The sequence below is a fragment of the Eumetopias jubatus genome, unplaced genomic scaffold (genome assembly GCF_037043125.1).
Source record: "Eumetopias jubatus isolate StellerSeaLion01/CBP00866 unplaced genomic scaffold, mEumJub1_p1.0 scaffold_1, whole genome shotgun sequence".
NCBI lineage: Eukaryota > Metazoa > Chordata > Mammalia > Carnivora > Otariidae > Eumetopias > Eumetopias jubatus.
This window is the reverse complement of record NW_028274807.1, coordinates 196,957,099-196,979,008: the sequence shown is the minus strand read 5'-3', so window position 1 is coordinate 196,979,008 and position 21,910 is coordinate 196,957,099. Positions and strand designations below refer to the sequence as shown.

At 59.3% G+C, this 21,910-nt stretch overlaps 2 protein-coding genes across 2 annotated transcripts; both read right to left on the bottom strand.

Moving 5' to 3' along the window:
* Positions 1–1,630: 1,630 nt before the first annotated feature.
* On the bottom strand, positions 1,631–16,151 carry ITIH4 (inter-alpha-trypsin inhibitor heavy chain 4). The gene is made up of 22 exons (XM_088023324.1): positions 16,062–16,151; positions 14,816–14,976; positions 12,335–12,439; positions 12,027–12,189; positions 11,768–11,878; positions 11,184–11,309; positions 10,416–10,532; positions 9,991–10,159; positions 9,762–9,887; positions 9,390–9,571; positions 9,120–9,305; positions 7,993–8,132; positions 7,581–7,735; positions 7,257–7,283; positions 6,806–6,859; positions 6,434–6,553; positions 5,753–5,899; positions 5,395–5,631; positions 4,155–4,329; positions 2,367–2,521; positions 2,155–2,251; positions 1,631–1,700 (listed from the first exon to the last, which is right to left on the bottom strand). Exons 1-22 carry the CDS (start codon positions 16,149–16,151, stop codon positions 1,631–1,633), a joined length of 2,913 nt encoding a protein of 970 aa, XP_087879450.1.
* A 2,505-nt stretch (positions 16,152–18,656) lies between these two features.
* On the bottom strand, positions 18,657–20,302 carry MUSTN1 (musculoskeletal, embryonic nuclear protein 1). Its single transcript, XM_028124302.2, has 3 exons — positions 20,248–20,302; positions 18,939–19,088; positions 18,657–18,763 (listed from the first exon to the last, which is right to left on the bottom strand). The coding sequence occupies exons 1-3, from the start codon at positions 20,300–20,302 to the stop codon at positions 18,657–18,659; spliced, it is 312 nt and encodes a 103-aa protein (XP_027980103.2).
* Between the last annotated feature and the right edge of the window lie 1,608 nt (positions 20,303–21,910).

Sequence of the window (21,910 nt, the reverse complement as noted above, 5' to 3'; positions counted from 1 at the left end):
GTGCTCTGGGCCAGAAAGTCACCCATGACCCCTCTGCTGGGGTGCCAGTTCCACAGCCCAGCCCAGGTGGTGGGGTCCCGGGGGGGTGGTTTGGGGTGGGCAGCATCTTGTCGCCGGTTGGTAGCACTAGCCCCCCAGCAAGTCCGGCAGAGCCCCTGAGGCTGCTCCCTTGTCTCAAGGAGCTCTGGTCTGAGCCCTTCTGAGCGGCCCCCACAAGGCGACTCAGCCCGTGACCCCCGCCCGCCGACCACGCTGGATGGGGAGGCATCAGGGCGACGGAGTGTCCCCTGCTGCTGGAGACCCTTCCCACTGGCCTCTCCTCTGACCCTTCTAGAAAGAGTTACTCTGCAAACATTCTGTAAAGCCCTAGAGCTAAGAAAAGAATGTTTCCCCGGTGATCTAGTTTGCTCCCTCCCAGCAAGCCGACGAGCTCATTTCCTGCTTTATCCTGGCCGCCAGGATGGCCGGAGCACACCCTCGGTGCCGTGGTTCCCTGCCCGGCCCTGGCGCCTCTGATCCAGCTCTCTCCCCTGCTTGCCTCTTCTCTTTGATCTCATCCTCCTGGTTTTTGTTTTGTTCTCTTGATGCTTTTTATTTGTAAGCCAAAGACGTGTGTCATTTTTAAAGAAGTAGGTAGAGTAATTGTAAATGGTTTCTTAAGTATGCTTTGCCTATGCAGGGATTGGGTGCCTTCTCTGGGGTGCCTAACCCCAGAGCATGGACGGCAGAGCAGGGCCCTGGCAGCCCAGGATCCGGGAGCACCCCCGTGAGACTGGAGGCTCCTGGGGACAGACCCGGGCTTCCTTCCTGGGACCGGAGCCTCACCTCTGTATCCTCTCTGCCAGGACTAGCCTCTCGACAAGGCAGTGAGCAGACAGGCCTGAGCCTGAGAACAGGTGTGGAAATCGGACTGTGTCATGCAAACCCCATCACCAAGGGGTCCCAGAGCTTGCTGAGAACCTCAGGGACTTGGCCTATAAAGAACTTCTGCCCAGTTTGTGCCCACCCGGGGACATTTGTTTCTAACCCAGTTCATGGGTCTTTTTTTAGTCAAAACTGGTTTCCACTGACTGAGTGACCATAAAGCAGACTAAACGTTTGCTGCCAGAGTATGTTCTCCAGTCCTAGACCCCCAGCTGCAGGCTGGAGCAATGTTTAATTTAATTTAATTTAATTTTCTCTTATTTATACTTATTTAAATTCAACTAGCCAACATATGGTACCTCATTAGTTTTTGATGTCGTGTTCAATGATTCATTGGTTGGGTATAACACCCAGTGTGGAACAACATTTTAAATAGGTGGTTTAATCTCTCCAAATCGTAGTTTCTCCGCTTGTAAAATGAAGAGACTGGACTGAAATTTCGCCATGGGGCTTACTGGCCACAGGCCTTTGAAGGGCTCACGGTAGAAGATTCGAAGATTCTGATTCTAATGTGGGATTTAGCCAGATGCCAGCAGAGATGCCCATTGCCTGGGCTTACAGCAACTGTTTTTATTGTAATGAGTCAAAATATCCTCCCCATCGCAGCCCAGGCCCCATGGGTGGCCCTCCGGTCACAGGGTGGCAGTCCTCTGCACACCTTTGTGCGGCATGTGCGGGGGGGGGGGGCTTCACCACTCCCTCATAACTACAGCTCCACGGACCAGCAGGAAATCTCTGTTCCTGGAGACCCCTCTTGGTAATCCAGCTTGAGCAACCTGGGATGGAAAGGTGGACAGACAGAAAGATAGGTGGTCCGCAAATCTCAGGTGTGGTGCGAAGAGACGGAGATGGCTGGGGTTAGGAACGGGGAGGGCAGAGAGTCTCGGGGCCCTGAGAACTTCCTCCGGCACCGGCTAACAAGGCCCCGTCACCCAAGTGGACACCCAGCTGTGTGCGGTCCTCAGGGTCCGGGGCTCTGAGACTTCAGGAGGAGTTTCCCCCTGCCCCCCACCCCCACCCGAGTGATCTCTGGGCTGGGGTGGTTTCTGTGGGTCTGAGCTGACTGTACTTTGTGGGGTCGCTAAGACCTGGGTCAGACATATCTAAAGCATCAGCCTTTGCCCTGACTCTCTCTATTTGCCGGGCAAGGACAGAGGGGTAGGGGCCCAGCTCCCAGCCTCCCGGCCCCCGCCCTTGGCCGGGCTCAGTGGCCTGCTTGCACAGAGTCACCTGGTGGCAGAGTACTCAAGGTCCTGAACCCTCAGCATTCGCTTGCTGTCATCTGCCGCTGCCGGAGGCCCCCAGAGCACGTCCTGGTAAAACTGGCCTGGGACACAAAGGGCGGGTCAGCAAGGCATAAAGACAGAGAGGGAGGCTGGGAGACGCACAGAGGGGAAGCCCGCTGCCTGTTCACGGTAGCGGTGGCTTGGGAGGACGCCTACCGAGGGTCCCGCCGACGCGGCTGGAGAAGCGGTCGGTGTCCCGCAGAAGGAGCCGGAGCCCCTCCCCGGGGCCGTCCCAGGGTAGCAGGCCGATGGTCACCCTGTCCGGGCTGCTTAACAGCAGGAGCCCCGCCTTGTCCATGGTCAGCTTGACGCTGCAGGGAGAGCCAGGGTCCTGAGCAGTCGGGCTGGGAGCCGGCGGGGCTGCCCGCTTGTCCCCGGGAATTCCTACTGTGGCCTCGGGTGCTGAGTCCCTTCAGTCCCTTCTGGGCTTCCGTCTCCTCATGGTAAACTGGGACCGACGGTAACTTAGATACAGCCGTTGTTTTCTTTCTCAAATAAAACAACGGCTCTTTTCCCTCCCTGGTTCTTTTGGATTTGGCTTCTCGTGAATCAGTTGGATCCGATTTCGGCCAGTCTTGGTACATTTCCTCTGTCCCTTTCATTGTTACAGCCAGTGGCGCTTCCTTCTGAGGATTAGCGTTATTTAGGTCTAAGAAGAGCAAGTCCCTTTCCCTTCTGTCCGGTCCTTTTGGTTTTTTTTTTACTTAAGATAATCTTTGAAATTCTTACCTTTTTTGTTTTCTTAGGAATGTTAGGCTCTTTTAAGCATGTTGAATAGAACCCTGCTGTTACTCTGAGGTCATTTAAATGGAAATGCCCTAAACTGACACTGTTCCAGTCATTGTACAAGACACAGTCTGTTTTCCCTTATGTGTATCTTCCGTAGCTCATGAAAGTATTCGGACTTTTTCTTACTGCAGGCGATAAGAATTCTTTATTCTACCCTCTAGCATGCAAGTCCAAGGCATAGAAATCCTGTCATTCTCTGTGCATTTATCAGATAATCGGAAACTTTAAGCTCTCTTATGAAATCAGGCAGTTTTCAGGTGAAGCCCTTGGATTTTCTAGGCATGCACTCATTTGTCAAGTGGAAACCAGTCTCTGCTGTGGGGGCAGGGAGAGGGCAGAGGGCAAGGCTCTCTGTACCCGGTACAGGCTGGGGGGTTGCAGGGCACGGCTCAAAGAGGGTCAGGGTCCTCGGCCCCACTCCCAGGCCCCCGTGACCTCCAGAGCTGGAGAGCTGCCTCTGGAAGGCTCTGTGGTGGGGCAGCCTCACCCAGAAGAGGATGCTGTCCACTTGCATCACCCACCAGCTGCCCAGTGTTTGATGCCGGGTGGACTTGTCGACCCCCGTCAGAGCTTCGGGAGCATGCTAAGGATGACATGCCTAAAGTGCCCTGGGGGACAGTGCTCTCCAGCTCATTGCTGTCATCACCTGGCCACACTGACAGCGTTGCCCCCCACGGCACCCCGTGGGCACCGCACTCTCTAATGGGCAAAGTGCTCCCGGACCACATCCTCTTACTGGATCTTCCGCCCTGCCCTCTGAGACTCAGGGCCGGGGGATTATCTCTGGTGATGAGTGAGGAAACAGGCTCAGAGGGGGTGAGCAGCCTGCTTAGGGTCACACAGGAGTAGCAGCAGAGCTAGCTCCAAACCACACCGTGCCCCACCTGGGACAGTGACCCGGGTTAGGAATGAGGGCAGCCAGCCCCAGCCTAACTGTTCGGTGCCCTCCAGAGCAGGGGGGTGGTGCAGGGCTCTCTGCGTCTCTGCTCCTCCTGCGGGAGCAGCCCACTGCAGAAGACTCATGCCCAGCCACCCCGTCCGCAGGCCCGTGGGCTCAGGTCACCTGTTGGCACTTGTCCCCAGCTAAGTGATGGGGCCAGAGAGGTACCCAGACTGTGGGGGGGGGAACCCAACGGGACCCAGGCCGGGGCATACCCAGGTATCACCGAGAACAGCGTCTCCTTCCACTTGTAGCCAGAGTTTCTTCGGTTCCGCGTCACTACCACGTGCTCAGGGATGGCACGGACCTGCAGCTGGGGGTTCTTGAAGGTCACCTCGATCCACGAGAACTGGGCCTTCTCTGTCTCGTACTGGGCAGTCACCTCAACCCCTGAGAGGGTCGGGGGCAGAGGGGTCAAGACCATGGCCCCAGCTGGGCGCTGGCCTGAACGGGAGGTCCACCCAGACCCCTTCTCACCAGCTGACCTCCCCGGCTCCCTTTACCAAACACTCCCTCACACTGGGGGCTGGTTCCTACGGTCTCTCCCCTCATCCCCTGGTTTCAGATGTCTGTGGAATGACCCCCGAATCCTCAGTGATGGCCACCTTCAGACGAGCCCCCTGAGAAGGGAGATCGTGTTGGAAATCGACAAACGTTCATAAAGCTCCTGTGGCGTGCCTGGCCCGATGAGGTCCCATGGCCAAGGGCAAGATGGAAGAGGGGTGGTGCCCCCCCTCCTCTGTGAGCAAACAGACCACAGGCCTGGCGGGATGAGTGGCAGACTGCGTGGACCTGGGAGGAACGAGGGAGCTGTACATTCTCATTGACTCTGGCCAGCTCTGCAGGCGAGCGTGAGCATCCCTGAGTGCTGCGCCTCCTTGCATCTGACCCGACACTCAGTTCAACCAGTAAGACCGTTCTGGGGGTTGGGGGTGCAGGCCTGGCCAGCACACACCTACCTCCTCCCACCATTCACCGCCTCCACACCCTCCACAGTCCCACCAGCACCTTCCAGGGCTCTGCTTCTGCCTGCCCCTTCCTCCGCCCAGTGGACCCCTACTTGTCTGCCAAGGCCTCGTCACTCCTCTATGACCCTGCGCAGCCACCCCTGCTCCCCGGACAGCTCTTGTCTCCTCCTCTGGGTTTGCTTCCATGTCACTCTGGGCACTGACTATAGGCCACTGAGCTTGTCTGTGCCCAAGTCTGTCTCCCCACCCCGGGAGTATGGCAGTGCCTGGGAGCAAGTCCATGTCTGGTCACCCTGGAGTGCCCAGGCCACCCCAACCTGCGTATGTGGTGCTCAGGGACATGGCCATGCCGGGATCTGGGATGCGCCTGCGTGGGGCAAGGTGTGTCTCCATGGGCAGGTGTCTCATCATTGTCTCTGGGGTAGTAAGTCGGGAGTCAGTGGTGTCTGGGTCTCTCTGGGTGGATGACTGGATGTGCACCTCTCACCTTGGTCAGGGTCTGAGAGCAGGTTCATCGGCCCCTGAGAGTGCTTGATGTCCACACAGAGGCGGTCCACGCTCTGTCCGGGCAGCATCAGGATGACGGCAGGTGCCTGGATGGGGGCTGGGACAGCAGCTGTGGTTCCTAGGGTAGGTAGAGCAGGCTGGGAGACAAGGACAAGGCGGGGACCAGGCCTAAGGGAGGCTGGCAACAGACCTGGGGGTAAGGCTGTCTTGGCTGATTCTGAAAGAAGAAAAAGTCCGGGTTTAGGAGCCCCTTCCCAAGGAGCGGGGTGGGGGCCGGTGAGAGACAGAGACATGGATGTGTGGTTAGGGCTCCCTCTAGACCTCAATGGGAAACCCACGTGACAAGTCTGTAGAGCTCCCCGAGGCTTTCCTCTCCCAGATTCTCCCTGTTATAGGGTCTGAAGCTACTGCAGGGACTCTGGCCTGGGGGGCATCTTTGGCTCTTAAATCCACACCACGAAACACTTCGTCAGGAATGGAGGGGGCTGATGGTGCCGAAGCAGGCATTGGTGCAGGGCCAGAAACAGAAAGGAAGAGGGCAGTCAGGACTGAGAGCAATCAGCACGCCCTCCAGCTATCATCAGCGCCCCCCGTCCCCCCACCCAGCCCCGAAACCCCGGCCACACCCACACCCAACTTAGGAGAGCCTTTGTCATGAGATTTCCAAACAGGAGAGCGTGCTAGTAGGGAAAATGGAGAGGACACAGGGTCTAGCCTGGCTCTGTGCTGTTTCTGAGTCCAGACCTGGAGATCAGAAACAGCTCAAGGGTGCACTGCTAGCTTTGGAAATGGAGGAAGACATCCCTTTCTAGAAGGTTCCATCCTGAGCCAGCCTCCAGAGTGTAATGAATCCAATTCAGTGAAAATAAAGGACACATTACATCATGTCATGCCCCACAGCAACTCTCCCTGGTTTGTGCCCAGCCCTGTGCTTTGTGCTTTACCTCACTAACTCTAGGGCCATGTTTAATGATCATCTTGAGAAAATTAGACCCTCAGAGGGTCAGAAAGTGGCTTACCTAACAACATGTCCGGTAGCAGTGATTTTCCAGCCATAAGTGGGTAAGGATGAGGAGAATTAAGAGGTCCTTGTGGTCCGGCTCTCCATAAGTCACTAGGTGTCTTCCCAGAAGGTCCAGCTTTGGAAAAGTTGACACATGCAGCCTTCTCTCAAGCAGCGTCATGGCGCCCCATGGCCAAGGCTCTGGGACCCAGGTCAGGAGAGGGATGTGGAGAGGGCAGATGGCTCCCCTCCCTACGCGCATCACTCTGGGAGCCTGTCCCTCCATGGCCAGGAGAAGTTCAGCGTGGGAGCGATGGACCCTTCTTGAGCCCCTCAGCCCCGTCCCTGGGATATGAGCCCCCCCGCCCCTGCCCCTGACTCAGACTACCTTGTCCTCTACAGCCTCGTCTTTGGGTGAGGACAGAGTCTGTATAGATGCCTCCTAATCAGATATAACTGGACCTGAGTCCCCGCCCTGCCAACCAGCCAGGTGAGCCGGGCAAGTCATTCCCGCAACAACCAGGGCAGAGCCTAGTCTGTGTCTGGGGTGAAGGTCCTGTCACTCTCCCCCACCCCTCCCCCTCCCTCCTTTGCCACCTGTTATTCTGGACCTTCTGTCTCCAGCGGTACGAAATCTAGACAGTGGACCACCTGGAAATCAGAGGGACCTGGATTAGCTTCTGGGATATACTTTTTTGGGGTCCCCAGCTGACCAGGGATTGTGTCCCTAAGTGCCCAGGACGGGGTCTGAGTAGCAGCAACCTCGCAGGGCTGGGGCCTTAAGCCCTGTGTCAGCCAACCGTCCCCTGGCCCAGCCTTTGAAGGAGTTAGGCCCTTACCTAAGTAGAAGTTCCTGTGTTTGTTTTCTGGATAAAACAAAAAGAGAGAAAAGGAAATACACTGTTAGAGTGGTTTCCACAAGTTCAAAGGGCTTCTGTTTAACCTTGCTTCCCAACCCCAGCACTGACTAAGTGCGGTGAACTCTGGGGTCAGGAGACCTGGCCTCAGCTTCCTCATCAATGAGATGGGATGAGTGTCCGGGGGATCCTGGGAAACTAGGGATGGCTGGGTCGGGGACTTGGTGGGGACACGGGAAAGGCTCTGGAGGACGCTAGGTCAAAACCGTGCTGCCAAGGAGGCTGGGGTCCTACTCTCACACCTACTGGTTTCCACAGGCTTCTCAGCAACTTCAGACCATTCTTTGCCTTCAGGTTTGGTGACCACCATGGACGTGAGGGGAGTGACAAAGCAATACTGGAGCGACAAGTTCAGAGCTCGGGTCTCGAGGGCCTGCTTCTCAGCATCGGATGCCGAAACCCTGCAGGTGGGGGATATCAGAGGCCCAGCGGGTCCTCCCCAGATGCTTAGTCAGATTCTCCCTCCCTTCCAGACGCTTCTGGGAGGTTCCCACAGGGAGAGTCTGGAGCTCACCCACGATTGCACTAGCCTCTCTCTCTATGCCCGGGAGATACCCCGGGCCAGCTGCACCTGCCCCCCGCCCCGGGGAAAGCTTGGGAAGGTGCTTGGGCTGTGTGTGGCTGCCCCAGTGGGCCCTCGAGGGTGTGGGCCACCCACATTTGCTCCAGCAGTTGCTGGATGGTTAAGTATGCCCAGAGTCTCTCCATGAAGCTGTGGAAGATGTACTTGGGGCTCTGGAACTCCTTCTCCTGCTCCGCCACGCTGGACTCCGTTTGGAAGGTGATGCTCTGCATGTGCTGGAAAGAGGGGCCCAGCCCGGGCAGGGGCAGTGAGGGCCCCTCCAAGGCCAACATGGCAGGCACAGAGCCGGGAACTCAGGTCAGACCGACCCTTCCAGAGAAAGGGAATGGGATCCGAACCCCTGGCCAGGGTAGAAACAGCAGCGGGAAGGAAGGGCAAGTGCAGTGTAGGGGCAGAAAGGGGCCCCAGAGGCATTCCACACTCATCCCAAAGATGGAGACTCTGGGAACAAAGAGGGAAGAGCCTTCTCCAGAAGTCAGTGGCAGAGCTGAGAAGAGAACTCAGGTGTCATGGCCCTGATAGGGCTTGGGGCCCCATCTGCCCCAACCAGCAGTCCCCTGCCCAAGCTGATGCCCTCTGCTGGGGCTGGGTGCAGTGGGATGGTGGCAGTAAGGTGGGTACTAAGCTCTGGGTGGACTGCTGCTTCCTTCTCCAGGCCTTCTGGGGAGAGGCCAAGGTAGGACTTTGGTTCGAACACAGCCTGCAGCTCCCTGGTTGTGTGATGATTTACCCGCATTGTCTCTCCCGAGAGGACAGTATCCCCAGGGCCTAGAGAAGGATCTACAGCAGAGCAAGTGCTGTTTCTGTCTGTGGAGTGAGAGGGCCTCCCGTGGCACAGAGGCAGCGACAGGGCGCCACGAGGGGAGCCGGGCTCTTGACCTGGCTGCTTTGGGGCCCGAGCCAAGTTGCCTGCCCTGCCTGGACCTCAGCCTGCCCATCTGCGAAAGGGGAGCAGTCCCCCTGGCCGACCACTGCCTCCGAGGGCCGGTGTGAGGCCAGGAGGGCATGCCAAGTACCTGGTGCTCTCAGGACCAGCAGCAGCACAGACGGACTGCTAAGTGTCATCTCTAAGTGGCAGAGGGCACGGTGTGACTTGCACAAGGTCAGTCGCTGGAGCCCTGCCAGGTTGGCATTTGAACCCAGCCCCTCCTGACTGCCCGCCCCGGCTGCCCCTCCCCTGCAGAGGGGCTGGCCACACTCACCAGCTGCCCCCTGACTTTGGCTGAGAGCACATCGGGGCTCTGGTCCCGGAGCTTCCCAGCCACGACGATCTCAGAGCCTTTGAAGAGCAGCCGGAAGTTGTCCCGTGAGACCTTCTCCACCGCGTTGCTGGGGTACTCAAAGGTCACTGCTGTCAGCAGTGGGTTGGCCACTTCCTGGTAGAAGTCCTGCAAGGTGGGGGGGGGTGTTACAAGGGCCGGGCCGGGCCCCGCCCACCTCATCCAGGAGACCCACCCGGGACCCTCTGGCACCTGCAGCTGCAGGGTGGAGTCCGAGTCCTCATAGATGCGCCGAGTCAGGCCGCCGTTGTCTAGCGCTAGCTTCTCTAGGAAGGCAAAGCTGACGTCGAAGCCAAAGCCCAGGCAGAAGAGGCTGTACTGGCCATCTATAGCTTCCTTCACGTTCTTCTGGATCCTTGCAGGGTTGGTCTCCCCTGGACCCAGCGGTGTGGGAAGGGGGAGTGGAGAAAGTGATTTGTTCAAAGATACCTCTGGAATCTCAGAGCCAGAGGGGCCTCAGATACGCCCCCCACCCCAGCCTCGGGTCCCACGGCAAGCCAGGGAGAACCCCAGCTGCGCCCCCTCCAGGGCAGCATGTCCCGGAGTGGCTGGCGGTGCCCTCACCCATGGTGGGGTCGCCGTCGGTGAGCAGGATAATGAGGGAGACGCTCCCCTCTGGAAGCAGCTCCTTCTGGTTGGCACTGTCCAGCAGCTGCACGGCCATCAGCATCGCGTCGTTGATGTTGGTCCCTGGGGGGCACGTACTCTCAGGGCTGTGGCTTCCAGCCCGGCTGCCCAGGCTGGGCTCGCTGCACCAGAAGCCCCCACGCTGCAGGGCCCCAGAGGCGCTCACCTCCTTGGGTCTGGATGCTGGCAGCATAGCTCCTGGCCTGGTTCACGTTCTCGGCTGAGGCCGGCACCAGCAAGGGCTTCCACTGGGCCGCCTCCCCGCTGAAGCTGACAAGATTGAACTGGTCGTTGGGGCTGAGGTCATCCAGGATCTTGATTAAGGCTTCCCGGGTCTGGGCAGGAGGGTGGGAGACTCAGGCGGGTGTCTGAGTGGGGCCTCCCTGGGGCTCATGTGTACTTGGGCTGGCATCTGCAGGCTCCCATGGTCAATGCTCTCGGGGCAGGCACTGCCCACACTCTGGCCAATCTCAACACCTGGGTACCCCTTACCCAGGAAGATGGAGGGGGGAGAATGCCTCCTAGACCAGGGCCAATGGCGTTAGGCATGTGTGAGATTCCAGGGCTGTGCCCTTAGCCAGAGGGACCCACCTGCTGGATCTTCCTGCCTCTCATGGAGCCGCTTTTGTCAATGACAAAGATCACATTCTTGGGTATAGCGGGCAGGCCTTCAGGGGCAAAGTAGTGCACAAAGTAGCCACTCTCGATCTGTGATCAGAGTGAAACAAACCCAGGTAATAAGAGCTGCAGCCCTGCCCTGCCCCCGACCAGCCTTCTCACCCTAATCCTTGGGTTCCTCTCTTCACACAGCCCCCTCTGTCTCTGTTCCACTGCTGACCTCCCAAATCTTCACCGTCTTTGACGGCTCAGTCCAGCCCCTCTCTTGCCTTCCCTGCTCACACATGGTCCACTAGAACTCTACCCCCACTTTATCTCCTATTTGTTTTAGTATTTGAGGCAACTTATCACAAAAAGTTCAGACATTCTAAGCCTGAAATCCATCAAAAGACTAAAGACTTTAAAAACAAGGTCCATCAGAGGTCAAAAGGGAAAGCACAATGATGCCAGGAACTTGTGTGAAAGAAGCTACTGCCATTGAGCATAAAACTGAACTGTGAGCCTCCTGGCAGCCAAGGCAATAAAGGAAATCCTACAGGGCATCTCTTTAGCAGAGGTGAAACTTCTGTGCCTCCAAGAGAAAATTGTTTCAGGGACAACATAACAAAATTATTTGTTTTCGGTCTGTGCTGCCACTGGTTCACCCTGATAAGTAGGGGCAGTTATTTTGCATTTCCTTCTAGAACATACAAGCTCGGGCCCTTTTCTGGTTGCCCTACTCTCGCCTGAGAGCCCACACACCTGAATGGAGCCCCCGGGGACGGTCCGGTGCACATCGTAGCGGACGATGAAGTTGCCATCCAGGACTGTGTCCTCCTGCCCTGGTGACTTTTGCTGGGAGAGCGTGGGCTTGAATTGGATGTGAGCCTGGGGAAGGACAGGCTGGAGTTGGGAGGAGCCCCGTGGCCACCCCCACCCCCTCTGAAGCAAGAATTCCAGGATGCAGCCTTGGGCCACAGTCCAGGGAACATTCTCTGAGGCCAAGCTGTTGGAGAGACTGCCTCCATACAGGGGAGTGGGAGCTGTGTGAGCAGAGGCTGGGCTCAGTTTGCGCAGGATCCAGCTGGTGACCCCTCCCCGCTGTGGGTCCCTCACCCCAGCTCCTCCCCATGGCCTTCTCCCCATCTCAGGCTTCACACCAGCACCCAGCAGACTTCTCTAGGCCTTGCCCTCCACCTCAGCCAAGCGGCAGCATGAACACAGACCTCCGAAGTCCCTCCAGCTCAGAGAGTCTGCCCATTTGTCCCACTCTCTGGATAGACTCATACGGCTGGCCTGACAACAGGCCCCTGGGGACGCTTGCCCGCCGACCGAGGCAGGCCCACCTTGGTCTTGTTCTGCGAGACGGTGAGGGCGTCTGCCAGTTCGTTGGTCATGAAGGTGCTCTCTGTCTCCAGAAAGTTGATGCCCTGAGGCTCGAAGATGTGAATGTCCATCTGGAGGCAAGGAGTGGGTCACTCGGTCGCCCAGAGTTGGGGCTGGGCCTCACAAGAGGCAGAGCGGGAAGGAGGGGCTGCCCTCAGCAGAGCAGGGGTCTCCCTGGAGCACCCCCCACCCACACCGGGGAGCAGGCAGTGCCGGTACCTGCAGGTGCTTGACCAGCTGCTGGGGCTGGACTTTAAGGAGCAGCTCATATGCTCCCAGATGCCGCTTGAGCAGCTCCTCATACACCAGCTCGAAGGTGACCTTGGCAGCGGGAGCCACACTGACCGACACCTGGAACTGCTCCGTCTTTCTTCCGCTGGCCCTGGGGGAGGAGAGCAGCAGGTCTGCCCCTCCAGGCCAGGCAGGGTATGGCCACTGGAGGCTGGAGGGGTCTGCAGGGCTGAAGGCAGGGGCAGCCTCCACCCCCCCACCCCCCGGGGTCCCTCCCACCACCCTCTTTGGCTCACTTGACGAGGCCAGCGCTCTCGCCCCTGGCCACAGCTGCGCTGTACTGTTCCTGGGCTGCAGCCTTCTCCTTGATGTTCCCTGGGTAGGTCACACCTCCGATGACCCTGGGGCAGGACGGCAGGTGTTGTGGAGGGCCTGAGAGGAGCTGCCCACTCCAGTCCCACCTCCTCCAGGGAGCCTCCCTGAACTTGGTGTGCCTCTTCACAGATCGACTCCTGTCTTTGCCTGAGCCCGCCCATTTCTTTCTTTCTTTCTTCTTATTATTTTTTAAAGATTTTATTTATTTAATTGTCAGAGAGAGAAAGAGAGCAGAAGCAGGGGGAACGGCAGGCGGAGGTAGAAGCAAACGCCCTGCTGAGCAGGGAGCCCGACGCGGGGCTCGATTCCAGGACCCTGGGATCATGACCTGAGCCGAAGGCAGACACTTAACCGACTGAGCCACCCAGGCGCCCAGCCTACTCACTTATTATGTACTTACTGTGTACAAGGCTCTGGGCAGGGCCCCGGATGAGGGTGGTGGGCCTCTGCGAGCTATGCTAGGCTTCTGTCTACCCTGCGGCACGCACAGTGTTGGTAAACATGCATTTACTGAACAGCCCGGGGAGGAAGGTCGCGGGGGAGGCAGGCCTGAGGTAAAGCCTGGCCTCCACCCTTGCAGTCTGGCCCCGCATCCCGGCTTGCCCGGTCTACCTCACAGCCTGCTCCCAGAGGAACTGGTCAGTCACCAGCAAGCACTTTCCGGGGCGCACGTGTGCCCACCCTTGTGTGCAGGTGTGTGGGCAGCCGGAGGAGGAGCGGGGCGCTGGGCTCCCAGGCCAGTGGGAAACGCAGGTCTGAGAGGCTCTGACCCCTCTCCCTGCAGCTGTCCCCTCTTCCTGCCAGCACACGGCAGGGCCCTCTGCACAGAGGGGGGCCTCTGGGGAAGTAGGTTTTGGACAACTGGTGCACGGGAGCCCCAGGGGTGTGGCCACAATCCTAATGGCTATTCTTTGGGACTAGAAGGAACTGCCAGGGCTTTTCCTCTGGAAGGAGAAGACCTGCTCCAGACCCTCCTTGTGAGGTGAGCAGGGACGTGTCAGCGAACCTACGCTTGGTCCACCTGGGGGGCCTGAAAGGGTGAGAGTGGGCAGGGGTGGGCGGGGAGGGTGTAGCTAGGGCATTAGGACCCAGTGTCCCACCTTCCTGACCTTCCCGGTCACCATTTAACTCTGGGCGAGGGATGCAGCTGCTGAGTGGGCCATAGGGCTCGTCCTCCCAGATGCCCAGCTGAGGCTCCCCGTCAGGCCAGAGAGCAGGGCACCCTGCCCCCTGCTTCCCCATCTCCTGCAGCAACACCATCTGGACCCAGAGAGGAGTGCAGGCCCTGTGCTCTCAGCACATGCCATGTGTCCAGAAGCTGGCCGCCTTCTGGGCTTGGCCCCCTGTCGGAGGCTGGGGGTACCCTGCAGCGCTCAGACTGCAAGTTGGGCAGCACAGGCCTGGCTCCAGGATTAGGAGAAGCAGGGGGCTGCTGACGGGGGTGGCAGGGAGCGAGGAAGAAGCCGACCACGGGGACCCAGGCCCCACCGCAGTTATTTCAGAGGTCTCAGGGTAGTTTGGGGACCCCGGCCGAGAGAAGCTTGCTCTGGGCCCCATCCATTGCCCTCCCTCAGTTGCTGGGATCAGCGTCTCTCTGGCCTGCCCTGAATCACTGCCTCTCTCGTGGGGCCAGGTGCAGACGGGGAGGGTTCTCAGGCATTTAGCAAACATTGCAAAAGAGTTGGGAAGGGTGGGGGAGGACAGCAGAGGACAAGGTGAGGAGCAGCCTGGAGCCACAGAGTCCACAGAAATCCCAGGGGCCTCCCCGTGCGGCCTCGGGCCCAGAGCAGAAAGGCCCTCTGCTGTGTCCCAAGTGGGAGGGAGGGGACGAGCTGGCTTAGAACTTCCTGTGACAGAGATCGCCCTCCTCCAGGCATTGCTCCACTGTGGGGCAGCCCAGGAGTTAGGAAGTCATCTGTATTCCGAGCTGGACTCTGCCTTTTGTGACTCCCTCCTGCCTGGGCCTGGCCTCAGGATGCCCCAACTCTACTCTTCGGAGGAACAGACACCAAGATGCTGTGGTTCTCCATCTGTGAACGGGGCGGGTTGGTGGATGGTGGATGGCGGGAGGGATGAATGGAAGGGTGGGTGGAGGGAGGGAGGGAGGGAGAGATGGAGGTAAGGATGAAGGGAGAGAGGAAGGGAGGTAGGGATGGCCGGCAGGAGGGATGGATGGGTGGAGGCTGGAGGGATGGAACGTCTCTGAGAACGCATGAAGTTCATGGGTAAAGCCTCTGGTTCCTTATATTGCCTACAGGCAGAGCACACACGCCTAAGGCATCCATCCTGGCTCACCTCACATCAGGAAGAGGGTCGCTCTTCCCGACAGGGTGTCACCAGGGCAGATGGTGTCATGGTGCCGGGTTGAGGAAGGTCGGGGAAGAGGGCAGGAAGGCACCTACATGGAGAAGTTGGTGATGAAGGCTCTCTTGGGCAGCTCCACCTGGAAGGTAGCCTCCTGCATAATATTGGCCCTGTTGACCACCCTGCTGGTGACGACTGTGTGGGCAAATCTGGACGAGACCTTGGAGTCCACGGTGAGGCTGTAGATGTTGATGCCATTCTGGACCAGTGAAGGGGGAGGGGTGGGACTGTTTGAATGCCACCCCAGCTTGAGACAGCACTCTTTAAGAGGGGGCCCTGCCCTTGGTCCCCGACACCGACCGAACCACTGACCAAGCCCCCGGCCGAACCCCATGAGGCATTTCACATGTGAACACTGGTCTCACAGCAGAGGGAGCTGCGTGCTTCGTCCCCCACCCTTCAGTGTGTTCCGGGAGGTGACTGTCACTTTCTCCTCTGGCGGGGGGCCCTAGCGGGGTCAGGCCGCTTCACATTTGATCCTAGCTCTGCCTGGTGAAAGGGTAGTGAACAAGTTCTGCGATTTCTGGTGCCCTCAGCCTCCATGGAGACTGGGAAAAGCAGCTCTTGCCTCTCTCCCACCAGGTGCTTACGGGAGCTGGGAGAACGTGGAGGAGATGGGGGGCCCAGTCTCTAATTACTGGGAGCCTTCCTCTTTGCCCCCCTTGACCCTGCAGCCCTGGACCCTCCCCAGGTAAATGCTCTTCTCCTCCAGGTCTGCGGTTCCCCAGGAAGGACGTGTGCACGCCTGCAGCCTTGCACACCTGCTCTCGGCACATGGCATGTTCAGGTGCACGCGCGGCTTAGCACTGAGGCCGGGTGGCTCATGGAGTGTCTGCTCGGTGGCAGACATTGGACGAAGTTCTTTCTAGATCTTTACAGGTTTGATCTTCACGACAAAGCTCTGAATAGCATTTCTTTTTGCCGTTTTACAGATGAGGAAACAGACACGAAAAGCGTAAATAACTCTTGCGCAGCCACTCAGCCAGGGAGAGGGAGAGGCGGGCTCCTGAAGCCCATTCTTGCCCAGCCCACCCCCTGCTGGCCCCTAGCGGCAGCTCGCCGGGCCGCATCGCCTCCCCGTAAAGCGGGAGCGGGGTCTCCCTTCTGTTAAATGGGAGAGCATCCAGACAGCGCCCAGGCTAGTGCCTGGCTGCCAGTTGGCACCCCGTCTTCGCGCACGCACTGGGCCACGCTCGTCCGGCCGCACGTGCTCGCACACACACACGCTCTCCTTGTCAATCGGCTCGCGCCACCCCCGCTCGGGCACCTGCGGACACCCCTTACCTTCTGGGTGGCCGCTGTCGGGGGCGCAGCCAGCAGCAAGAAGAGCACCGGCGCGAGGCCACAGGGGCAGCCAGGGGCCGAAGCCTTCATTTGGGCTCCAGTGCCTGGCAGGTTGCTTCTGAACTTGGGAGGATGTGCGGAATGAATTAGTAACATGCTTGCGGTCCCGCCCCTCTGGGGGCGGCTTCTGGGAAGTTGGGATCTCCAAGCCAAAAACTGCAGTAGCCTCAGCTAAGCAAACCGTGACTGTCCCGTGGACCTTGGCTGGGGATAGGAACACGTAGTGAGGAGAGGCGGGCTCAGGTGGGAAGTGAGTATGGCACTCCCTCTGAAAAGTCCAGAATCATCCCAGGCCGCTACCAACCCCTCGCACCAGCCCTTCCACTGGCGGGCTCCCTAGGTCTGGGAGACACAACAGTGAACCAGCCTGCTCTCCGTTAAGCCCAGCCTGGGAGAAACAGGGATAGCCCAGACCAAGGGGGCTAGGGAGTGGCTTCCGGGAGGGGGCAGTGGGAGCCTGAACTGAGCAGCCACTGGGGTGTCTGACTGGGGCAAGATCTGCTGGGGTCGGGGCAGGATGGAGAACCCTTGTTTCTGGGGTGACAGGGACTGGGCCCAGGAGTCCTCTGCCTTTGGGTCCCAGGCTGCTGTCGGGCCCCATCAATCTAGCTAGGGCTCTTGGTTCAGCTCCAGCAAGTCCCCCAGAACGAGACCCGCACTTTGGCAATTCCAACCGAGAGCCATAAAGATGCCCACACCTTGAGGCCCAGAGGTCTCCCTCCAGGGAATTTATTGAGAGGAAAGCATGGAACGAACGGTGTGGTGGTGTGTGCACTCGGCGGCCCACAGGGGTCAGTCATGCCGAGGGAGCCCGTGAGTCACGGCCAGCGTGAGAATGTGGAGGCAGCAGCATGCCAAGGCAGTGCCACTGTCCGGAGCCAGACCAGGGGGAGTGCACCGGACGGCCTGGGCTAGGATTACCGGTAACTTGAGTTCTCAATTATCCTTTAATAAACTTGAAATGCCTTTGTAACAAACAGCAACGAAGTGAATAAATACTGAGGGATCTGGATGAAACTGGTGCTTGTGTCCCTGGCGGTTCTGGGAAAGCCCAGCTCCTGGGTCTGGCCACGGATAAGGTCGAGTTGCTTCAGCAGTGTGGCCAGGTGCCAAACCCTTGGTCGAGGAAGGAGGATGGCTTGGTGACACTGGTTGGGGTGGGGAGCAGCCATGTTGGGGGCCCACACAAGGATCTGAGGCAGTGACTGGCCGCCGGGGGTCTCCTCCATCAAGGCCAGCAGCATCCAGCCCGGGGGAAAGGGCAGCAGAGACTCGGGTGCTGTGTCTCTGGCTGCGAGTAAATGTTCCCCTGCCTTAGCACACCTGCAGCCGGGAGCATCTCTATGCACGTCTATACTGCTTGCCCTTTGGCTCTGAATAAGGTTGGGATCACATGGGGCTTCACACCCCTTCGGCAATCTGCAAAGAGCCTCCTCGGGGAGCACAGTGGGCAGGCCCAGGCCCCGTCCCACCGGAGGTCTGCTCCTTGGGGGCACAGAGCACAGGCCCAGCCTAGAAGCAGCTATATAAGGAGGTCGGGCTGGCTGAGAACGTGGGAAAGGCTCGAAGCAGCCAGCCCCACCTGCCCAGGGGACCGGCCAGCTTCCCTGCCAACGGCAGCCCTGAGTCGGGTGCCGCAAGGCCCAGCCCTGCTGGTCCAGCCTGGGACTCTGCCCGTGGTTTTGCCGTCAGAGGGGGATGGGCCTCCGCAGGCCCAGATCTGACAGCTCCATGCACACAGGGGACACTGAGGCCTTGTGAGCCAAGGGCCTGGAGTTCCCATGATGCAGGCAGAGCTGTGGGAGTGGCAAGGGGGAGGCTCACCCTGGCTGTGGGACAACAGCTCAGGAGGCGGCCTACCACTGGCCAGAGAGGGGCCTCGATCTGGCTTTGTCTTTGAGGGGTATGAGCTGGCAAGGAGGTAGTGCAAACAGGGGTGCGGGGGGAAGGGGCTTGGAGGTCCCTGGTCTGGCAGGGCCTTGGAGTCCTTGGAAGCATCTTGATGGCTTCTGCCGAAGGCAGGCAGAGGGGTGAGCCTCGGGTCCCCACCTGCTTCACCCTGAGCCGTGTTCCTGTGGCCCTTGTCAGACAGGAGGGGAAACCGAGGCTCAGAAAGGGAGAGACTGGTTTGAAGTCACACAGGAGCTCAGCACCACGTCTCCACGTCCAAGGCTCTTTCTCGCACGTGGCAGTAGCCATAATAGCACCTGCCTTACCCTCTGGGACCTCCCAAAAGCCCACGAAGGGTGAGGAACATGCCTCACACCCTAACCTGCCTGCCCCTCCCCTACACTTAGTGGCCATGGCCGGTGACCAACTAACAGGCTCCACATGCTGGGGCCGCGCGGGCATGCTCTTTATTGGTGTTCCCCGGGTGCTGGTGCAGAGTCCCTGAGCCGAGGGGCCAGGGCTGTGAGGGGCGGGTGGCTGTCCCACGGGCAGCAGGTGAGAGGGTGCATTCTGGCATAAAAAAGTTTTGGGGGAAGGCTCCTGCGTCTGGGAGTTGGCAGCGGCAAGGGGAATGGGGTGCACGTCTCAGCCAAAGATGCTCTTGGCAGGTCCGGCTTTGGGCTTCTCGAAGACGGTCTCAGTGCCGGTCCGGTTGCCGCTGAACACGGACGGGGCGGTGGAGCCGGCTCGTTCTGTGGGGAAGATGGGGAGGTGGCGGAGGGGCATTCATGGGGGGAGTCCCCCTGAGCTCAAGAGCTCTGGACTCTCAGGAAATGACCCTGGGACCCCTCACCCCGTCCCACCCCCACCCCCCCACATTGACAGCCATCCACGCCCTCCACCCCCACTGCCCGGGAAGATACTCACCACACTCCCGCATGACCTGATAGGTCTTGGACTTGATCTCCTGGTTCTTGGCTAGGTTTCCACGGGCCCCCTTCAGATCTTCCTCCTTCACTGGGGGGCGCTTCTTCTTGATGGGCGCCTCCTGAGCACCAGCCTTGAAGAGCCCAGAGCCTCTTAAAACCCCAGGCCTTGAGGCCGAAAGCCCCTTCCCACCTCTGTGCCTCGGCCCTGAGATCCCTCTTCACTGGTCACTGAGCTCAAGCCAATTGAAGGCGCCACTCCTCCTCCAGGAAGCCTTCACAGCTGTACTCCACCACCCACCCCCAAGTCTCTCTGTCCTTCTCCCACAGCCTGGGAGCTCGGGGACTGGCCTCATACTGTCTGCCTGGCCAGGTCAGGCCTGGGCACAAAGGGCAAAGGGGAAAGGGACTGGTTTTGAGGTGGATTTCAAGGGGTGAATTCCACGACCTGCTCACTGGGTGGCAACAGGTCCCTTAGAGCCTGCCTTTCTCTCTCCCCAACTGCCTGCATTTACCTTGTGTGTTTTGGGGGTGGGAATAGGGTAGTAGAAGCAGATACCCATGAAGTCAGTCTGAGGTTGAGCACCCACCCACAGAGCAGGCAGCAAGGAGAGGTCTCCACTTAGCCTGCTCCTCTGTCTGTTCCTCCAGTACTAGGGATATTCAGACTCCCTGCTTATCCTGGCAGCCCCAAGCGCCCACGAGTCTGAGGCCTCACTCCTTCCTAAGCCCTGGGGACAGGTGCAGGGACTCCCTGGTCCCCGAGCCTGGGCTGGGTTCCTGGGGCAACAGGCTGCAGCCCTTGCACAGAGATCTGTCCTGCTGGGGCGATGCCCAGGCAGAACCGTGTACCTACAGGTCCAGCCTCAGGAGTATGTAAGTACACACACACACACACACACACACACACACACACACACACACAGTCATACAGTCAGCTTCCTTGCGCACAAAAGCATACGCAGAGACTCGAAGTATCCTACATGTCATCTCTACCCTCCGGGCAAACCAGGGAATACCACCGAACCCAAGATAAATAGGGGTTTGTCGGCAAGCTCGGGCCGGGGGATGCCCTCCCTGGGCCCTGGCCGTTCAGGGGCTGCAGAGACTCCTGTTTACACCTGGAGTTCAGCTCAAGACAGGACCGTCAGAGAGGACAGTGTCCAGGTTCCCGCCCCCGCCCCCACACAGCCGGCACCGGGTCCTCCTACCTGGGACATGGTGGGTTCCCCGCTCTTCTGGCAGACGTACGAACCGGTGGAAGAGATCAGGGCTGCGCCAGCCCTCTGGGGCTTATATAGTCCCCTTGCCTGTCCCGGCAAGCCACTCCCCTCCTCGTCGGGCGACCGGATGATTCAGGTCCATTCGGTCTCTGGCTTCAGAGTTTATTCTTAGAGATGAGAGGGGCTGGCTGAGCACTGCTGCCTGGGGGGCTGTGGCCTGGTGAAAGCCGGTGACGGGGGAGGCCCGGTGCCCCCAGCAACAGCTGCTCTAGGCCAGCAGGGGGGGCTGGGCCTGGCGGCGAGCAACGGAGTGTGGATGCATGTGTGTGGCAGCCTGAGCCGCCCCCCGGGACGGTCCATCCCCACGCAGTGGGTCCCCGGCGGCTGGGGGGGGGGCGCCAGGCCGGGCCCTTCTGAGTTTGTTTTTCCTTCTCTTCCACCCCTCCCTGGATTCCAGAGGCAAGAGACTTTCCATCCCTGCCCAGCAGGGCAGAAGCTTCCCGTGTCTGACACTAGGGAGCATGTGCTCGTGGCGCAGCCCCCCACGGTTCACAGGGGAGCAGCTGTGGCCGAGGGAAGCCCGGGGAGCCACTCCGTCTCTTTGCTGTTACCCCTGTCCTCTGTCTGGCTCCCGGGGCAAGTTCAGCAAAGGGACAAAGAGGCAGGGGGTAAAAGTGCCCAGGAAGGACCAGGAAGAAACCCGTTTTCTGGTAAGGGCACTGGTGAGTGCAGGCAGGGAAGGGCACAGAGCCTCTGACTGGATGAGGTCACCCAAAGGTGCCTGGCCTGAGGGCATTTAGGCTGCTGAAAGTGGGTGGGTGACATCCGAGCCCGTTTCAGGCACTGAGCTGTGGGGCTCAGGGGAGACCCTCGCGGCGCATGGCAGGACTCTCCACTTGGGGTGAGTGTGTAGTGGATGGGGCCGGGGGTGTCAGCCACCCCCGAGCTCCTTGTCAGTTTGTGATGGAGATTATTTTTATCTTTGGAGGCTCCAAGCAGACGGAACCCCACCAGGCACTGACATTTGGTTATCCCGAATGCCACTCCACTGATGTCATATCTCCAATCCCACCCCAAGCCCCAGCAGGCCGATGTGAGGGCTGCCAGGCTCCATCTGGAACAAGCGCTGACATGAGGAATGCCTTCCACCGGCCAGGGCCACGGGGCATGGAGCGCAAGCCCGGCTGGGAGGGGCGCTTCGGCACTGTCCCCACAGCTGGCTCTGCCCCGGAGGCACCTGCCTTCCAGCCCCGTGGCCTCAGGGACAAGGATGTGGGCTGCTCACTGCTCACACCTCCTCCCCCCAGCACCACTTGCTCCTCAGGGGGAGGTGGAGCACCTCTCACTGGCGTAGGCAGGGAAGTGGAAAAGGCAAGAGTATGCTTGGTTTTTTCCTTTGGCAGATTCTGGCTCCTGGGTCTGTCACCAGGTGATGCAGGTCCATTCACACTTGGGTTTCCTGGGAACAGCTGTCGTTGTCATTTTTTATTTTTTAAGATTATTTTATTTATTTATTTGAGATAGGGAGAGCGAGAGCACGAGTGGAGGGAGAAGCAGGCTCTCCGCTGAGCAGGGAGCCTGACACGAGGCTCGATCCCAGGACCCTGGATCAACCTGAGCCGAAGGCAGCCGCTTAACCGACTGAGCCACCCAGGCGCCCCTGGGGAGAACCTTGTAACTTGCTGGGGAAATTTGCTTGACCCCACTAAGCTGTTTTAGCTCTAAAGAACACACAACCAACAACCACATG

What these genes read in the sequence shown, in the direction of transcription:
- ITIH4 (XM_088023324.1), bottom strand. Translation starts at nt 16,151, where the DNA reads ATGAAGGCTTCGGCCCCTGGCTGCCCCTGTGGCCTCGCGCCGGTGCTC. An exon ending in AGCTGGTCAAGCACCTGCAG is followed by an intron (nt 11,879 to 12,026) that starts GTACCGGCACTG and finishes CCTTGCCTCCAG; the next exon opens with ATGGACATTCACATCTTCGA. An exon ending in ACGAGGCTGTAGAGGACAAG is followed by an intron (nt 6,554 to 6,805) that starts GTAGTCTGAGTC and finishes ACTTTTCCAAAG; the next exon opens with CTGGACCTTCTGGGAAGACA.
- MUSTN1 (XM_028124302.2), bottom strand. Translation starts at nt 20,302, where the DNA reads ATGGACCTGAATCATCCGGTCGCCCGACGAGGAGGGGAGTGGCTTGCC. An exon ending in GGAGTGGCTTGCCGGGACAG is followed by an intron (nt 19,089 to 20,247) that starts GCAAGGGGACTA and finishes GGGTTTTAAGAG; the next exon opens with GCTCTGGGCTCTTCAAGGCT. An exon ending in TCAGGTCATGCGGGAGTGTG is followed by an intron (nt 18,764 to 18,938) that starts GTGAGTATCTTC and finishes TCTTCCCCACAG; the next exon opens with AACGAGCCGGCTCCACCGCC.